This window comes from Danio rerio, chromosome 14, assembly GCF_052040795.2.
Source record: "Danio rerio strain M-AB ecotype USA chromosome 14, GRCz13ab, whole genome shotgun sequence".
NCBI lineage: Eukaryota > Metazoa > Chordata > Actinopteri > Cypriniformes > Danionidae > Danio > Danio rerio.
In genome coordinates, this window is record NC_141034.1 from 44,215,451 (window position 1) to 44,232,216 (window position 16,766).

Sequence of the window (16,766 nt, forward strand, 5' to 3'; positions counted from 1 at the left end):
TTGTTCTCTTTTTCAACAGACAACCGTCGCACTGGTTTGGAAAGATCCCGTTCGCGCCACAATGCAAACCCTATGGTCCGATGATCGCTTGCCGGCTAAGGACGTTCGCCAAGTGCCAAAGACCCAAGAGTGGGGACAACACCGAGGAGGGCTGAACCGGGATGGAGACGGAGCCCTCGGCTTTCACATACATACACACATGCACACAAAACGCAGAAAAAACCTCAAGATGTGCATCACAGACACTTCATTGCAGGATCACATGACCCTTCTGAAGCCTTATATACTACATCGTGCAATGCGCCAGTTTAATTATGCGGCGTTTGTTTGGTATTTTCAGTTATGTCAGCTTTGTTTATTTCTCATGACGCTGACTTCCCTGATTTGGCTCACTATCTCCAAACAATCAATGATTGGCTGTGGTTTGATCTCTCGCTATTGGACAGACAAACATGCTCCTGATGACAAAGGCCACCAGAAAGGACTGTGCGATTCTGTATGCATATCAGCAGAGGGACTTTATTTGAAAAAAAACATGACTTGACTGAAACTGCCTACCCCTTTTGCTTTCTGACAGATTTAGATCTCCGATCCTTAATTCCCCCCCTCAGCTGTATAACCTCTGATCACTGCCTCTCTTCATATATTACAAATCCTATGTATGTAGCGACATGAAAAAGCTGCTGATATTAGCTTCAGTGTGTACACATTTGTGCTGTGTAAGACCTGCCAGTGCCACAAGGTACCTTAGGTGGATGAAAGATATTGCTCTTTATCTACGGTAAACACTTCAAACATTCGCAGATGTTTCTCTAGCAGAGTCAAAGGTTTTATTAAGTGAATCTGCAGGTATGCGAATCAAAGAGATGCCATTCATTTCAGTTTTCAAATATGTCACGGCTTTTCTTCGTGATTTCCTTCCAAGTCACTGTGCTTTTAGCTTTTAGCCCTCTTGTAGAAGAGCATTTTAGTGAACTGTAGCTTAGGGGTTTTTATGAGGGGTTTTCTTCAAAATCCAATGGTCAACTTTAAGAGCTCTCTCTTTCTGACCGAATGCATTTGCTTCGCCATCCGTGCTTTCACAAAGAGGAGTATTTATCAGATTCAGTACTCAAAGTTCACGTTTCACAGTTTGCAGAATATGAATTTATTCTCAGTTTGCCAGATTTAGCCTGAAGCTTTTGATATGTGAACATTAACCAGATTCCAGTCATACAGTAGTAGAAAGTGACACAACGTTCACAACATGGTGGCTGTCTTCATGTGAAAACCATTAGTGAAATTTTCCCCGCCACCTCCCTTCTCTTATGCTTGTTGAGGAGTCATTTTTCGTAATGTCTTCGACCCCCCATGTCCATAACACTGCAGGCAACAATATGAGTGACTGGAGTCATACTGGTACAAGCCACACGCAAATCCGCTGCTTTTCTTTATGTGAAGGCAATGAGTTAAATTTGCACATCCAGTGCAAGTAAATGCAGTACAACCATGGTGTGGTGTTAAACAAGCCAGTCTTTCTTCTCGCACTGTGTTTGTCATACTCTCCCTCAAGAGGGAGAGGAAAGGTCGAGATGCAGCGAATCGCAATCCATTGATTTGCTTTTCTAATTAAAACTGCCCTTTGAATGGTTTCCAGAAGCTGCACTCGGCTCTCATGACTCTCACTACTGGTTATTTTAAACTTAAGTTAATGGTAATTACAGCATCTGCACACTGTCAGTGCAGACATCTTCCACATGCATTGTTATTTCCCAGTCAAACTCCGTTTAGATACATTTATCTGGTGGATTCATCAAATAATTCCCAAGCTTTCTGTCTTATAGTCAGAAACGATAGTCTTTTGATACATGTGCCAAACATTCATGATACACAAAAGAAAGCTAGCATACTGAGATTAAGGAAGATGATTTAGTCGAATGTTATCACTCGATTGAATGGCTGTTATCAGTGGTTATCAGCTTATAGATATGGACCAGTAGGGGGCTTCTGTGCCTACTATTAGAATTAATACAAATAATTCTCGTGGTTAATCAGCTATACTAATGGAGAAGACTCAAGATCCAGACCTGTTTTTACATTACTGTGGCGGTTGAGATTAGGGTTGAGGTAGAGGTAGACGTTAATATAATACAATTAATGGGAAATTTAATAAATCATTCATTCATTCATTCATTTTCTACCTATTTTCTGGGGCTGGGTCGCAGGGGCAGCAGTCTTAGGAAAGAGCCCTAGACTTCCCTCTCCCCAGACACTTCCTCCAGCTATTCCAAGGGGATCCCGAGGTGTTCTCAGGCCAGCCGAGGGACATATTCCCTCCAGCATGTCCTGGGTTTTCCCCAAGGCCTGCTCCCAGTGGGACATGCCTGGAACACACCGCCTTAGATAGGCATGCAAGAGGCATCCGCAACAGATGCCTGAGCCACCTCAGCTGACTTCTCTCGATGTGGAGGAGCAGTGGCTCTACTCCCAGCTGCTCCCAGGTTTCAATGCTCCTCACCCTATCCATAAAGGTACGCCTTGCCACCCTGCAAAGAAAAGTCATATCGGCCGCTTTTATCTGAGATCTTGTCCTCTCAGTTATGACCATAGGTGAGAGTAGTAACCTAGACTGACCGGTAAATTGAAAGCTTTGCTTTTCAGCTCAGCTCCTTCTTTACCACAACGGACCGATACATCGACTGAATTACTGCTGCCACTGCACCAATCCACCTGTCAATCTCACTTTCAATTCTTCCCTCAATCCTGAACAAAACCCCAAGATACTTGAACTCCTTCACCTGGAACTTTGCTTCCAACATGGAGATGGCAAACCACCTTTTTCCGGTGGAGCACCAAGGCCTTGGACTTGAAGGTGCTGATTCTCATCCCAGCCGCATCACACTTGGCAGCAAACTGCTCCAGTGCTTGATGAAGCCAACAAAACAATATAGTCTGCGAATAGCAGAGATGAAGTCCCGTTGTTTCCTGAACCGGACCCTCTCCTGCCCAAGGCTGCGCTTTGAAATTCTGTCCATAAAAATAAAGAGCAGAATTGGTGACAAGGGGCAGCCTTGCTGGAGTCCAACATGCAATGGAAACAAGTCTGACTTATTGTCGGCAATGCGAACCAAACTCCTACTCTGTTCATACAGGGACGAGATGGCCCTTAACAGAGCGCCTCTGACCCCATAGCCCCAGAGCACCCTCCACAAAATGCCACGAGAGACATGGTCTAATGCCTTCTCCAAGTCCACAAAACACATGTGGGCTGGTTGTGCATACTCCCATGAACCCTCGAAATTTAATAAATAATATAAATAATTCTCATTAACTTTCGCCCGCAACTGTATGTTATCTATAGCTGATTAACCATCTGAATGGATGATAACAGCCCACTGAGCCTATCAGTTGGAGCAGCAGGCACCTATTGGAACATATCTATCAGCTGTTAACCACAGATTACGCTCATTCGATAACATTTAAATCGGCTGATTTAGTTCAAATCACACTAATATTTTCTGAATGATGAAAACGAGTCACTACATTACACATGGAAACAGCAGTATCGCATCCATTCAGAGTTAAAAAACAGAGATAGGGCTTAGTGATGTCGTAATTTTTACAACTATAATGTCTCTTTAAAAAAAAGTGTAATTTATAGACTTTTTTCCTCTCTTTCCTAAGAAAACATCGTTTTATACCAGTGATCATCCCCTCCATCAGTGATGTTGGTGTTAATCTTGTGCATTACTATAGGCTAATATATATGTGTGATGTGTATTTGATAGAGAGTATATCCTAATGCAGGTTAGAGTCTGCAAGTGACTGACAGTGTAACATTTCCAGTCAAATCCAATACTTTAATTGGATGCTAGGCAGAGACCAGAAGTAGGCATAAAAAATGAAGTTACTAGTGCCAATTTGGGTCCTCTGCTGTCTCATTTATCCACATTTCTTTGATATCCTCAGTTTGGATTGTATGATGGTGCACTTTAACTTGTTAAATATAGACTGGAGGGATCTTTTAGTTTGCATATCATTGCCAAAACAGACTGCTCGCATGTGCGGTAACTATTTCTGACAAGCGATTCAATCTCCATTCTCTGAAGTCTCCCCCAGTTCGCTCTCATTCCCGCTCATTGTAATTGGCACTTGGAACAAGATCAAAGTTTAATGGGTAAGAACAACAGCAACTGTCTCAGGACATCCTTTTATTTTTTAGGTAAGATTCCATAGACATGCCTTTCTTTTTTTCTCCCAGACATTGTGTTTTATTGTCTTATTATAAGCGATTTATATTTGTAACATCTTTAAGTTTATTTTTATCTGTGACTTTAAAAAAATGAGGTGAAAATGGTTATGCACACTGTACCCGAGTATGTAACAAAACATCATACTAAATAATAACCACTTTCTCAAAAACAGATGTCTCCTTTTTGTCTGTGTTACTTACGGTACATGATGAGTTCCTGAATTATGCCTTTTCTGAAGGGTTTTTTCTCAAGACATTTGGTCAGTCAGCTGATTTCTATTGCTCCAGAGATGAGAGTAGGCAGTTGAGGAGAACCGTAAGTCTGTAAATTTACACTTCTCACAGCGGAATAGGAAAGCTGCAGGTATTCTTTGTTCCACGTTTGTTATACGGCTGCTTTAAATCGAAGATTAACATGAAAGTGAAATACAGCGTGCCTACTATTTAATTCTGCCACCACGTTTTTTCTTTTAAAAATGGTTTGAAAGATACGATTAACATCATATATATTCTACACAGAATGTCAGAGTGTGGGCTGCTCAAACATTATTCATAGACATAAAAATGACAGAGTTACTAGATGAACATTTTAGTCTATTAACTCTTGTGTCGGAATCTGAAAAGCGTAGCCACTGTCATGTCGAGTTTGACATTTCATCAATAATTGATTCTGCTCAAAACTTGCTCATTGTTCTAAATGGATCCACCCACAGGGAAACTCACTGGTCCAAAACAATGTCTAAGTGGATACTGTATATTGAATATGGTCAGACTGACTGTGATCACACTGTGCACCATATTCACTTTCAGAAAGGACAGAGGACTAGCAGTCCACTAAACAAAGAGACATTATTCCTGTGACTATTGTCAGCTGTTAAACAGATTTTTTTTTTTCATCTAATAGTCGTATTCTTTCTACATATCATGATAAAGTGGTCTAATTAAAATGTAAAAAGCAACACTGATTACCTCTTGGCTAACTGCTAAGTGGCCTGAAGGTATATTTTTCAGATGAATCATCTGTTGAACTGCATCCCAGTTATCACAAATACTGCAGAAGACCTATTGGACCCACATGCACCTAATATTCTCATAGAAATCAGTCAAGTTTGGTGAAGGAAAAATCATGGTTTGGTGTTACATTCAGTATTGGGGCGTGCGAGACATCTGCAGAGTGAATGGCTACATCAACATCCTGAGGTATCAAGACATTTGTGCTGCCCATTACATTACAAACCAAAGGAAAGGGCTAATTCTTCAGCAGGATAGCGCTCCTCATACTTATGCCTCACATCAAAGTTCCTGAAAGCAAAGAAGGTCAAGGTGCTCCAGGATTAGCAAGCACAGTCACCGGACTTAAACATTATTGAGCATGTCTAGGGTAAGATGGAGGAGGCGATGAAGATGAATCCAATGAATCTTGATGAACTCTGGGAGTCCTGCAAGAACACTTTCTTTGCCATTCCAGATGACTTTATGATTTAGTTATTTGAATCATTGCATAATTCATAGCAAATACAATAGTGTTTTTGAACCATACCATTTCAAAGTTTGTTATATTGTATGTATTCTTGAATTCATAATTTAATGAATGCTCAATCATAGTATTACCTATTTTAAACTGATAAACTGTAATAAATACTGTAACTGTACATTCACACTGAAAGCGGCGAGAGCGTCAAAGTAGCCGGAAGTTATTCATTTTCAATGAGAGTCAGCGGCGGGGAGCAGCGCTGCTCGTCTTCGCTGATGTGGGCGTCGAGGAGAGTTGAAATCAAGTCAACTTTATAAGCTATGATGCGGTTCGGCGGCAAGTAATCAGAATGTAGAAGTTCACCGCTTGAGAGAAGTCCAGAGAACACAATCCTTTGATCTTTGGTTCTGACCAGAGTTGTTCCCAGGGGTTTGACTGTTGCGGTCGCCGGATTTAATCCAGTTATTTGCAATGTTTTGTTACAGGAACATAATTTAAAAAGTTACTGGTGAGTTACTGATGTGCATTAATGTTATAAGTTATATTTTTGTCTTTAAAAAAGCGGGAATGTCATGCGAAAGTACAAAACAGTACTGCTGCTTCAGGATAATTCAGACATATGGACACATTGGATAATTAAGTGAAGCAAAGCCACACCACATGCAACTTGATCTCCCATTGTTAAATGAATTTGATAATAAGTATGCAACATTTTCACGCTAGAAGGTATATTTTTATGCAACTGATGTTTATGTAACTAATATGATAGGCTGCAATGGCCCCTTTAAATGCGAGATCAATGTAGCGAATTTTGATGCTCTCCCCGCCAGAGCTGACAATGTTGTCGCAAGGGGCGGCCAGAGCAACCTTTGACACTCTTGCTGCTTTGGTGTGAACGTGCAGTTAAGGAATCTTTAGTTTGCTGTTGTGGAAACTTTACAGTATTGGGTCATTTGTTTATACAGGATTACTATAGTTGTTGTATTACAACAGCAGCTATAAAAGTCCATATTGTGTTGAGGTGAACAATAGTAATTTTGCCTATAGGGTGACAAAATAAAGTCTAGAAATGGCCCTGGAAATAGTACTGTATTAACATTTTCCAATTCCACCAATACAAGTAGAGACAAGACTGCATAAAAGTTGGTGTAACCGCTGCAATGTAAAATATTTTGAAACAATTCACTACACTTTAAAATATTATATGACCAATTAGTCCTGACAGCATTAGTCTTCATAGTAATTGTAATTGTAATAGTAATAATAGTAATAGTAATTAATAGTAATTAGTATTTTTATTAGTACTATTACTTAATAGTAATAGTAATTAGTAATTGTAACTTATTAAACTAATTTAACCATGTTCTAACTTAATTTTATAAGTTACGCAAGCTGTTTTAAGTCAGTTTACATAGTTCAATGCACTCATAAGGTTAATTTGATTCAGCTTAAAAATAAGACAGCCAAGATTTTTTGACAGCGTAGTTGTCTATACTGTATATACGCAAGAATGATCTCCAGTGGGTTTGTTCATGTTAACAAGTGACATTAGAAATACCAACCTGCTCTTATGTAATAATTGATTGGTATTTAAGTGCGAAATGTACTCAAGACACGCACAGGAACAGGTTTTATTTGCCTTTTGTCATATGAGTAGCATTTATTCAGTTACGGAATTGATGGTTTTGCGAAGTAAAGCTACTGTCAGGAGCAGATAACAGCAGCGTGTGGTTTGTTTGAAGTGCTGTACTGTATTGTTTGCTCTCTGTCTTTCCTTCACTTCACAGGATGAGCATGTGTGCTATTTTGCCGCTTGAATCAGACTCAATTATGCTGGAAATGGTCGTTTACAAAGCTAAATATAAACTGCTGTACAATATGCGGCATTAATTTTCATTGTTCTTCTGACGGCTGACATTTGGTTTCACCGTGGTTAGAGATGGAGAAGGCAATGATGCCCCTTTGTTATTTCTCCATCCCCCTGTCACCATCCTCAGTGTCTTTCTGTCAGTCTGTCTCTTAGAGAATAAGAAAAAAAAACACTTTCTTTTTTCAGATTCTGAACTGTGAGCATCGTGTTTGGAGCTATCGCTGCCACTGGGGAGCCGTCCGCTGGGTACCACTCAAATGAAATGGTTGAAATGTTCCTGTCCCTGCCTCTGTCTTCTGTCCTTTCTGCCCTGCAGGCTCCTGAGCGTGCGCACGTGTGCAGGCATGCATGCATCTGTCCGTTCATCTTTGCATTTGTATGCGGTAGGATACGACCATTCTCTTATATACTGGCAAACCAGACCATGTGCATTTTTGTTTGTAAGAGTAAGCAATCATGGCCACTTCTGCTGTGTGTCTGCTCACTAAATCACTGACACAGATGGAGGCTTTTTTTCATGCACAAAAACAAAGACAAGATGCAATGGCAAACAAGTGATCTGGCAAGCTAGTGTGTTCTGTTTTGAGCACTGATGCATTTGTAGTGAGCCGGTCATTGAAGGCAGGCTAATTTTACTAGGCGTTCTGTTTTGTGCAGACGTCAGGCTCATTTCTCCATCTCCTCGGGCTTTGAAAGCTCATTAGATGCCAGGGCCTTGTTGAAGTCGAATTATCAGTTGTTCTGTTTTGTTTTCTGGCACCAAATGCAGATTCGCTAATTTCCTCTAATCACGAGGTGAAGGATGGAGGCCTGGTCTGAAGCGTGGAAGCCTCTCACTGTGCCTTAAATCAGATATTGTACTGTAGGGACTCAATCTGACTGAATCAGTGAGTCATTTGCAGGAGACTTGCTTTGGATCATCTGAATCATTGAGTCTTTAGGCTTCATTAAGTTGGTACTACAGTAAGTTTGACACTTACTTTGTGACTATTTAAATAGGTTCTACTGTATATGCTATGCATTTAGTTGTGGACAGTAACAGTGTGTTTTAATTTAAGTTCACAAATCAATCTTCAGTTTCTAATTGGACTAATTAAAATGCATGTTATTTCAATTCTCAATCCTCTGATTCAGATGATCCAGTCAGATTGAGAGTCCAGCTAATGACTCACTGATTCAGATGATCCAGTCTTAGCAAGTCTCCAATTATGACTCCCTGATTCAGATGATCCAGTCAAATTGAGTGCCCAGCTAATGAATCCCTGATTCAGACTATTCAGTCAGAGAGAGTATCCAACTAATGGCTCACTGATTCAGATGATCCATTCAGAGCGAGTCTACAGCTAATGACTCACTGATTCAGATGATCCAGTCGGAGCGAGTCTCCAGATAATGATTAACTGATTCAGATGATCCAGTCAGTCAGATCGAGTGTCCATCTAATGACCAACTGATTCAGATGATCTAGTCAGAGTGAGTCTACAACTAATTACTCACTGATTCAGATGATCCAGTCCAAGTGAGTTGCCAGCAATTGACTCACTTATTCAGATTATCCAGTCAGAGAGTGTATCCAACTAATGACCAACTGATTCAGATAATCTAGTCAGAGCGAGTGTCGAGATAATGACTCACTGATTCAGATGATCCAGTCAGACTGGGTCTACAGCTAATGACTAACTGAATTCAGATGATCCAGTCAGAGCGAGTCTACAGCTAATGACTAACTGAATTCAGATGATCCAGTCAGAGCGAGTCTACAGCTAATGACTAACTGAATTCAGATGATCCAGTCAGATCGAATGTCCAGCTAATGATTCATTGATTCAGATGATCCAGTCAGATTGAGTGTCCGGCTAATGACTCCCTGATTCAGATTATCCAGTCAGAGCGAGTCTACAGCTAATGACTAACTGAATTCAGATGATCCAGTCAGAGCGAGTCTACAGCTAATGACTAACTGAATTCAGATGATCCAGTCAGAGCGAGTCTACAGCTAATGACTAACTGAATTCAGATGATCCAGTCAGAGCGAGTCTACAGCTAATGACTAACTGAATTCAGATGATCCAGTCAGAGCGAGTCTACAGCTAATGACTAACTGAATTCAGATGATCCAGTCAGATCGAATGTCCAGCTAATGATTCATTGATTCAGATGATCCAGTCAGATTGAGTGTCCGGCTAATGACTCCCTGATTCAGATTATCAAGTCAGAGAGAATATCCAACTAATGACTCACTGATTCAGATGATCCAGTCAAAGCGAGTCAACAGCTAATGACTCACTGATTCAGATGATCCAGCCGGAGCGAATCCCCAGATAATGACTTACTGATTCAAATGATCCAGCCAGATCAAGTTTCCAGCTAATGGCTCAATGATTCAGATGATCCAGTTAGATCGAGTGTCCAGATAATGACTCACTGATTCAGATGATCCAGTCAGATCGAGTCTCCAGATTATGACTTACTGATTTAGATGATACAGTCAGATCGAGTGTTCAGCTATTGACTCACTGATTCAAATGATACACACAAATGAAGTGTTAACCTTAGCTAACGACTAATTGATTCTGATTACCCATTCAGAGTGAGTCTCCAGCAAATGATTTACCAAATCAAACACTTTGATCAGACCAAAATTATTTACCAAATGATTCTCTGATTTAAATGATTTGTTCAGAATAAGTCAGCTCTTAACTATCCACAGAGCTAGCTAGCATAACTTTTTGAAAAGCATAAATGTGTGGACACATTTGTGTTTCAACATCTAAACAGGGTTGGGTTTAATAAAATATTAAACATAACATTAAAGCAATGCATATTAATGCACATACATATTCCTTGCTGCAGCTGGACATACTAGCTATAAGTTGCGTTGGATAAAAGCATTCGCAAAATGAATTCATGCACATAGAAATATAAAAGTATATGCTTGCACAGCTTTCTTTTTCTAATTCCAGAATCTCACTAGATGAAGTAGACCTCCAAGTACTTTTTGCCTCCTGTTTTATGAAAACTATGACTTTGGCCAATTTACTCAGGGTCAAAACATTATTATTATTTTTCTTTTTGGCTTAGTCCCTTTATTAATCTGGGGTTGCCACAGCAGAATGAACCACCAACTTATCCAGCATATGTTTTGTGCGGCAGCCATACACTCTCATTCACACACATACACTACAGACAATTTAGCTTACCCAATTCACCTACTGTATACCGAATGTCTTTGGAACCTGAGCACCCAGAGTAAACGCACACAAACACAGGGAGAACATGCAAACTCCACAAAGAAATATCAACTGACCCAGCCGAGGCTCGAACCCAGGCCCTGATTAAGAATTTAGAGGCCCCTGGGCACAATGTCTTGTAGGCCCCCTACCAAGCCACACCCCTATAATAGAATTAAAGTATAAAATTAATATAATAGTTTTTAATAAAATTAATCTATAATGTATTGACTGTACTTTTTTAAATAAACGATATACAGTAAGGGACCAAGTCGAAAAGAAAATGAATGAACGAAAGAATGAATGAATGATATACAGTACATGTATATCTACAAAGATTTAACTTATTTTTTAAAACATTTAAACACACTTTGATTAATAAAATACTACTACAATTAGTTAAAATTGATGGATTTTAGTTCACTTGTTCAAGTTCACTCAAGCAGTACTAAAAAATTATATTTAAGGGTATTTTTAATGTATGACTTCTACAAACTTATATTGCATATGATTTGGATATGACACCTCTCCAATCCAGTTCTATGAGTCCTCCATAATACACACACTTATTAATGATTCCTACTTGTCTTCCTTGTGATGAAGAGTAGGCAAAATCTAATATGTAGTGGGGGAAAAAGAAGATTATGCTTATCAGACGCTGGATTTGAAACTGGGTTCAAGATTGATTGCGTCAAAACCATTGCCATGCGTTTTACGAACGACGCCACTCACACTGCTGCCTACTGCGCTCTTTATTTTTGTGGTCTCTGTCAATCAAACGGTGATGTGCGTGAATCGTTTAACTAGCTTGTTCCAACGAGGTGCACTCTTTGCACTTAGCCTAAATAGACACTCCAAAATTGTCATTTCCCCCCCCACCCCTCGCAGGGGCCCCAAGTGTGCACGGGCCCCTGGACCTGTGCCCATAATGCGCATTGGGTAATCCGGCCCTGCTCAAACCAGTGACCTTCTTACTGTGAGGCAACAGCGCTACTTACTGTGCCACCCTGCAACTCCTATTATTGTTATTATTAATATTGTGAGCTATATAATATGAAAGAAGGCCTATTTAGATGCAGGCTTTGCTTATGTGTGTGTTAAAAGCGAGTGCTGTGGATTGGAATCATGAGAGATAATGAGAGCAGGGACTGATTTTGTCGTAGTTGTTTTTTGTAATATATAATCCTTATTATTTTGCGCTCGCATAACTAACCCTGTCGGAGATCTGAAAGATGAACCAGGCGAGAGCACAAGACGCTTCATCTGTTTTTTTTTTGCACTCACGCCGTTCTCCATTTCTCTATAAACCCAGGGCGTGTGTACAGCCACCCACACCAATTTACACTCTGATGGATCGGCCTTCAACTGGAAAACAACATAATAATGATGTATTTTGCATTCTGAATTATGGAAACTAAGATGAAATACAGACTTGGGTGTCTGTGCCCATTCTGTCTGCCACTGCTCTCAATTCAACTTTCTTTTAGTGTGTGTGTGTTTCGGTGTGCGTTCATCCTTATGAATTGTTGCAGTGCTCCATGTTGGCTTGAAGTGCAAGTGTTCCAGATCTGAATGGTTTCATAATCAGACTGCTGACACATCCATCTCCCCAGTTCTGAACAAGCGTCTGTCTGTCACTGTGTGTATCTGAGTGAGAGCACAGTCAAGAGTCTTCTAGCCTCTTTTTTGTGCTTGGCGCTGTAAAAAATTGATTGAATTGTCAAGAAAAGTTAAAAGAAAAATCACGCATGAAGTTCTGACAGCAACTGTTTTAGTAATTGTTTCCAGTAATACTGCTTGGCTTTTGATCATTTATTAAAGGTTTACACAAAATGCATCATTCTCATAATACATTTATGTCTCTCTTTTTTTTAGCTGTAATTATTAAGTGGGTATTAAGTAAATACTTGTTTAATCCTCTGATATATGAAGATATGAAACTTGGGAAACCAGATATATTAAGATAAACTTAGGTACAGTAATTTGACCCATGTTACAATTAGTCTGAGATGAAAGAATGCATTACATTTGATTATGCATGGGTGGCACAGTGGGTAGCTCTGTCACCTCAAAGCAAGAAGGTTGCTGGTTTGAGTCCTGGCTGGGTCAGTTGGCGATTCTGTGCAAGTGGTGCTCACTGCAGAGCTATTTGGGCAGAGCTGAGCTCCAGCGAGGGGGAGCTTCAGCTCTCGCTCCTCCTTTTTTGCACTTCTTCCACGAGTGATGTGGGGTAGGGTTAGGGGTGGGGTTGGTGTACGCATTAAAACAGCTTATAGGAGGAGGAGCGAGAGCTCATGCTCCCCCCTCGCTGAAGCTCAACTCTGCTCAAATGGCTCTGCAGTGAGCACCGTCTCATTCTGTGTGAAGTTTAAGTGTTCTCCCCATGTTTGTGTGGGTTTCCTCCGGGTGCTCTGGTTTTTCCCACAGGTACAAAGACATGCGCTGTATGTGAAATGGGTAATCTAAATTGTCTGTAGTGTATGTGTGTATGTCCTGGTTATCCAGGTTGGGGGTTGAGCGCTGGGCTAATGACCCACCTCGTAAAAATGAGATGTTACAAAACACCAACATTGTGTGGCTAAATGTCAACTTTAATATAAACTGGAACTAAAAAAATATGCATTAAAGGATTTTACTAAACGTCATGTTGGACCATTTTGTAAGATCATCGGTTACTAATTATTGAATTAATTTAATTTTGATCAAATTAATTAAGCTGTAATTCTTTAAAAGTATTTTAATTGCATTTACTTGTTTATGCAGTTTATGAGCACACAAATTTGATAAACAGGCGACAATGTTCAGGTGGATTATAATGACATTCCCTGTGTCCTCGTAACGAACAATTAAAAATCATACACTCACTGGCCACGCTATTAGGTACACCATACTAGTACCAGGTTGGACCCAATTTTGCCTTCAGAACTGCCTTAATCCATTGTGGCATAGATTCAACAGGGTACTGTAAAATATTTCTCAGAAATTCTGGTCCATATTGACATGATAGCATCAGGCAGTTGCTGCACATTTGTCGGTTGCACATCCATGATGCAAATCTCCCGTTCCACCACATAACAAAGGTGCTCTATTGGATTGAGATCTAGTAAGTGTGGAGGCCATGTGAATACAGTGAACTCCTTGTCGTGTTCAAGAAACCAGTCTGAGATGATTTGCGCTTTACGCCATGGTGTGTTATTCTGCTAGAAGTAGCCATTAGAAGATGAGTACACTTCGTGGTTATAAAGGGATGGAAATGGTCAGCAACAATACTAGGCTGTGGTGTTGACACGATGCTTAGTTGGTACTAATGGGCCCAAAGTATGCCAAGAACATATGTCCCTTACCCTTACACCACCACCAGCTGCCTGAACCACTGATACAAGGCAGGATGCATCCATGCTTTCATGTTGTTGATGCCAAATTCTGACTCTACCATCTGAATGTTGCTGCAGAAATCGAGAGCCAGTCCAGGCAACATTTTTCCAATCTTCTTCTGTCCACTTTTGGTGAGCCTGTGTGAATTATAGCCTCAGTTTCTTGTTATTAGCTGACAGGAGTGGCACCCGGTGTGATCTTCTGCTGCTGTAGCCCATCCGCCTCAAGGTTTGACGTGTTGTGTGTTCAGAGATGCTCTTCTGCATACCTCGGTTGTAACGAGTGGTTATTTGAGTCACTGCTGCTTTTGTATCAGCTCAAACCAGTCTGGTCATTCTCCTCTGTCCTCTAGCTTCAACAAGGCATTTGCGCCCACAGAACTGCCGCTCACTGGACATTTCCTCTTTTTTTAGACCATTCTCTGTAAACCCTAGACATGGTTGTGTGTGAAAATCCCAGTAGATCAGCAGTTTCTGAAATATTCAGACCAGCCTGTCTGGCACCAACAATCTTGCTATAATTAACGTCTCTTAAATGACCTTCCTTTCCCATTCTGATGCTCGGTTTCAACTGCAGCAGATCATCTTGACCATGTCTACTTGCCTAAATGCATTGAGTTGCTGCCATGTGACAGTTAGACAGGTATACTTAATAAAATGGCCGATGAGTGTAGTCTTTTGGCATTAAAATGTGTAATATTTCCTGTAAGAGATTGGGTTTAGGGGTTGGGGTACACTGAAAAAAAAGTATTCATTACATTTACTATTTTTTATTAAAGGTAAATGGTTGCAAACAGCATTTTTGGGCTGAGTTTACAAGTTAAATTTGTAACGTCCAACTTTGTTTGTTTAAATTCAGTCCATATAAATTGTTTGCAACCACATCCCTTAAAAAAGTTTAGTGTATCCAATGAATATTTTTTCAGTGTAGGAAAAGGGATCTTTTACAAAATAAGATACAGTACACCTGTGGAGAGTCCTCGTAAACCACATTTACAATGTGTGTGTATGTGTACGTGAGTGTACGTGTGTGTGTACGTGAGTGTACGTGAGTGTACGTGTGTGAGTATGACAGCCACTAATCTGAAAGCTTCTTCTGTCCATTCTCTGTCCATGCAGTCACCGGTTTCCTTTTTGAGCCATCATTCTCATTCAGTGTGATTCAGAGCGCTGTGACACCCTGTCTAGGTTGTGAGGTTTTCCCAGAGGCAGGTGGTCAGCCAGCGAGCATTTCAGGACTGCAGGGCTCATCCTGCGTGTGGACAGGTCTTTATAAAGAAGAGCTGTCTGTCAGTGCGATCACTGTTTTCTCTTTCAGACCCCCTGCATCGGCCTCGGCAAGGCCACAACACCACTGACCTGAGGGAAGGACACAGTGTATGGAGATGGACAGAAAAAAGAAAAAAGCTTGATGTGACTTTGTTGCATATAGAGCTGGAGGAAAAAGAAGAAAACTGAGTACAGGTGCAGTGATTTATACCTCACAAGAATAGTGTGTCTTTATATAAAGCGAGAGGATACCTTTGTTGAACACTCCACAGGGGAAAAAAACACATCAGTAGCTACAGTAGCTGTTAACTTTTGCACATTGCTTGCAATTCAGCGGTGTTGTCCATTTATTTATGCTTTCAAGTTCCATTATATTACATAATCCCTGCTCTGACATCTTTTTATATTGAAAATGTAACTCTGCAGTTTAACAAATTGACTTTCAGTGACATTTTTAGTTATTTGAAACACATTATCTGAGAAATAAATTATATTTTTTAGAAATAAATCCTTGCAATAATGGAAAAAGGTAACAGAAGGTCACTAACGAATGATAAACACAATAAACACAGACAATAGATCATTTCAATAAAAGTCCTTTTGTTAAACTTTTCAACATCAAGAACGCATACTGTACTGTAGTAATTTGACAGCACAATAATAAAATAAATACATAGATCACTAACTAACACATAAATGTGACCCGATCTCGCAAAATGTCAGAAGTCACATGGTTCTATTGTAAGATGCAGGCTGATAATGTAAAAAGAAATTAAACCATATATATTTACACACACACACACACACACACACACACACACACACACACACACACACACACACACACACAATTAAAGTCAGAATTATTAGCCCCCCTTTTCATTTTTTCCCCTTTTTTTATATTTCCCAAAGGAGGATAAACAGAGCAAGGACATTTTCACAGTATGTCTGATAATATTTTTTTCTTCTGGAAAAAGTTTTATTTTGGCTAGAATAAAAGCAGTTTTTAATTTTCTAAATTAATTTTAAGGTTAAATTATTAGCCCCCTTAAGCTATCTATTTTTTCCCAATATTCTACAGAACAAACCATTGTTATACAATAACTTCCCTAATTACCCTATCCTGCCTAGTTACCCCAATTTGCTTAGTTAAGCCTTTAAATGTCACTTTAAGCTGTATAGAAGTGTCTTGAAAAATATCTAGAGAAATATTATTTACTGTCATCATGACAATGACAAAATAAATCATTATTAGAAATGAGTTTTTAAAACTATGTTTAGAAATGTGTTGAATGTTTTTTCCTTCCGTTAAACAGAA

The 16,766-nt window shown here is 39.8% G+C and overlaps 1 protein-coding gene across 41 annotated transcripts in view; it reads left to right on the forward strand.

Annotated features, from left to right (window-relative positions):
* The window catches only part of diaph2 (diaphanous-related formin 2), a 716,224-nt gene extending 711,823 nt beyond the window's left edge, over positions 1-4,401 (forward strand). For all 41 annotated transcript variants that reach the window (XM_087281958.1, XM_087281970.1, XM_087281979.1 and 38 more), the window contains one exon: positions 20-4,401. In XM_087281958.1, coding sequence (XP_087138084.1) covers positions 20-155 — 136 coding nt within the window. In that variant the 3' untranslated portion in view covers positions 156-4,401. The remainder of the gene's footprint in view (positions 1-19) is intronic.
* The last annotated feature ends 12,365 nt before the right edge of the window (positions 4,402-16,766 follow it).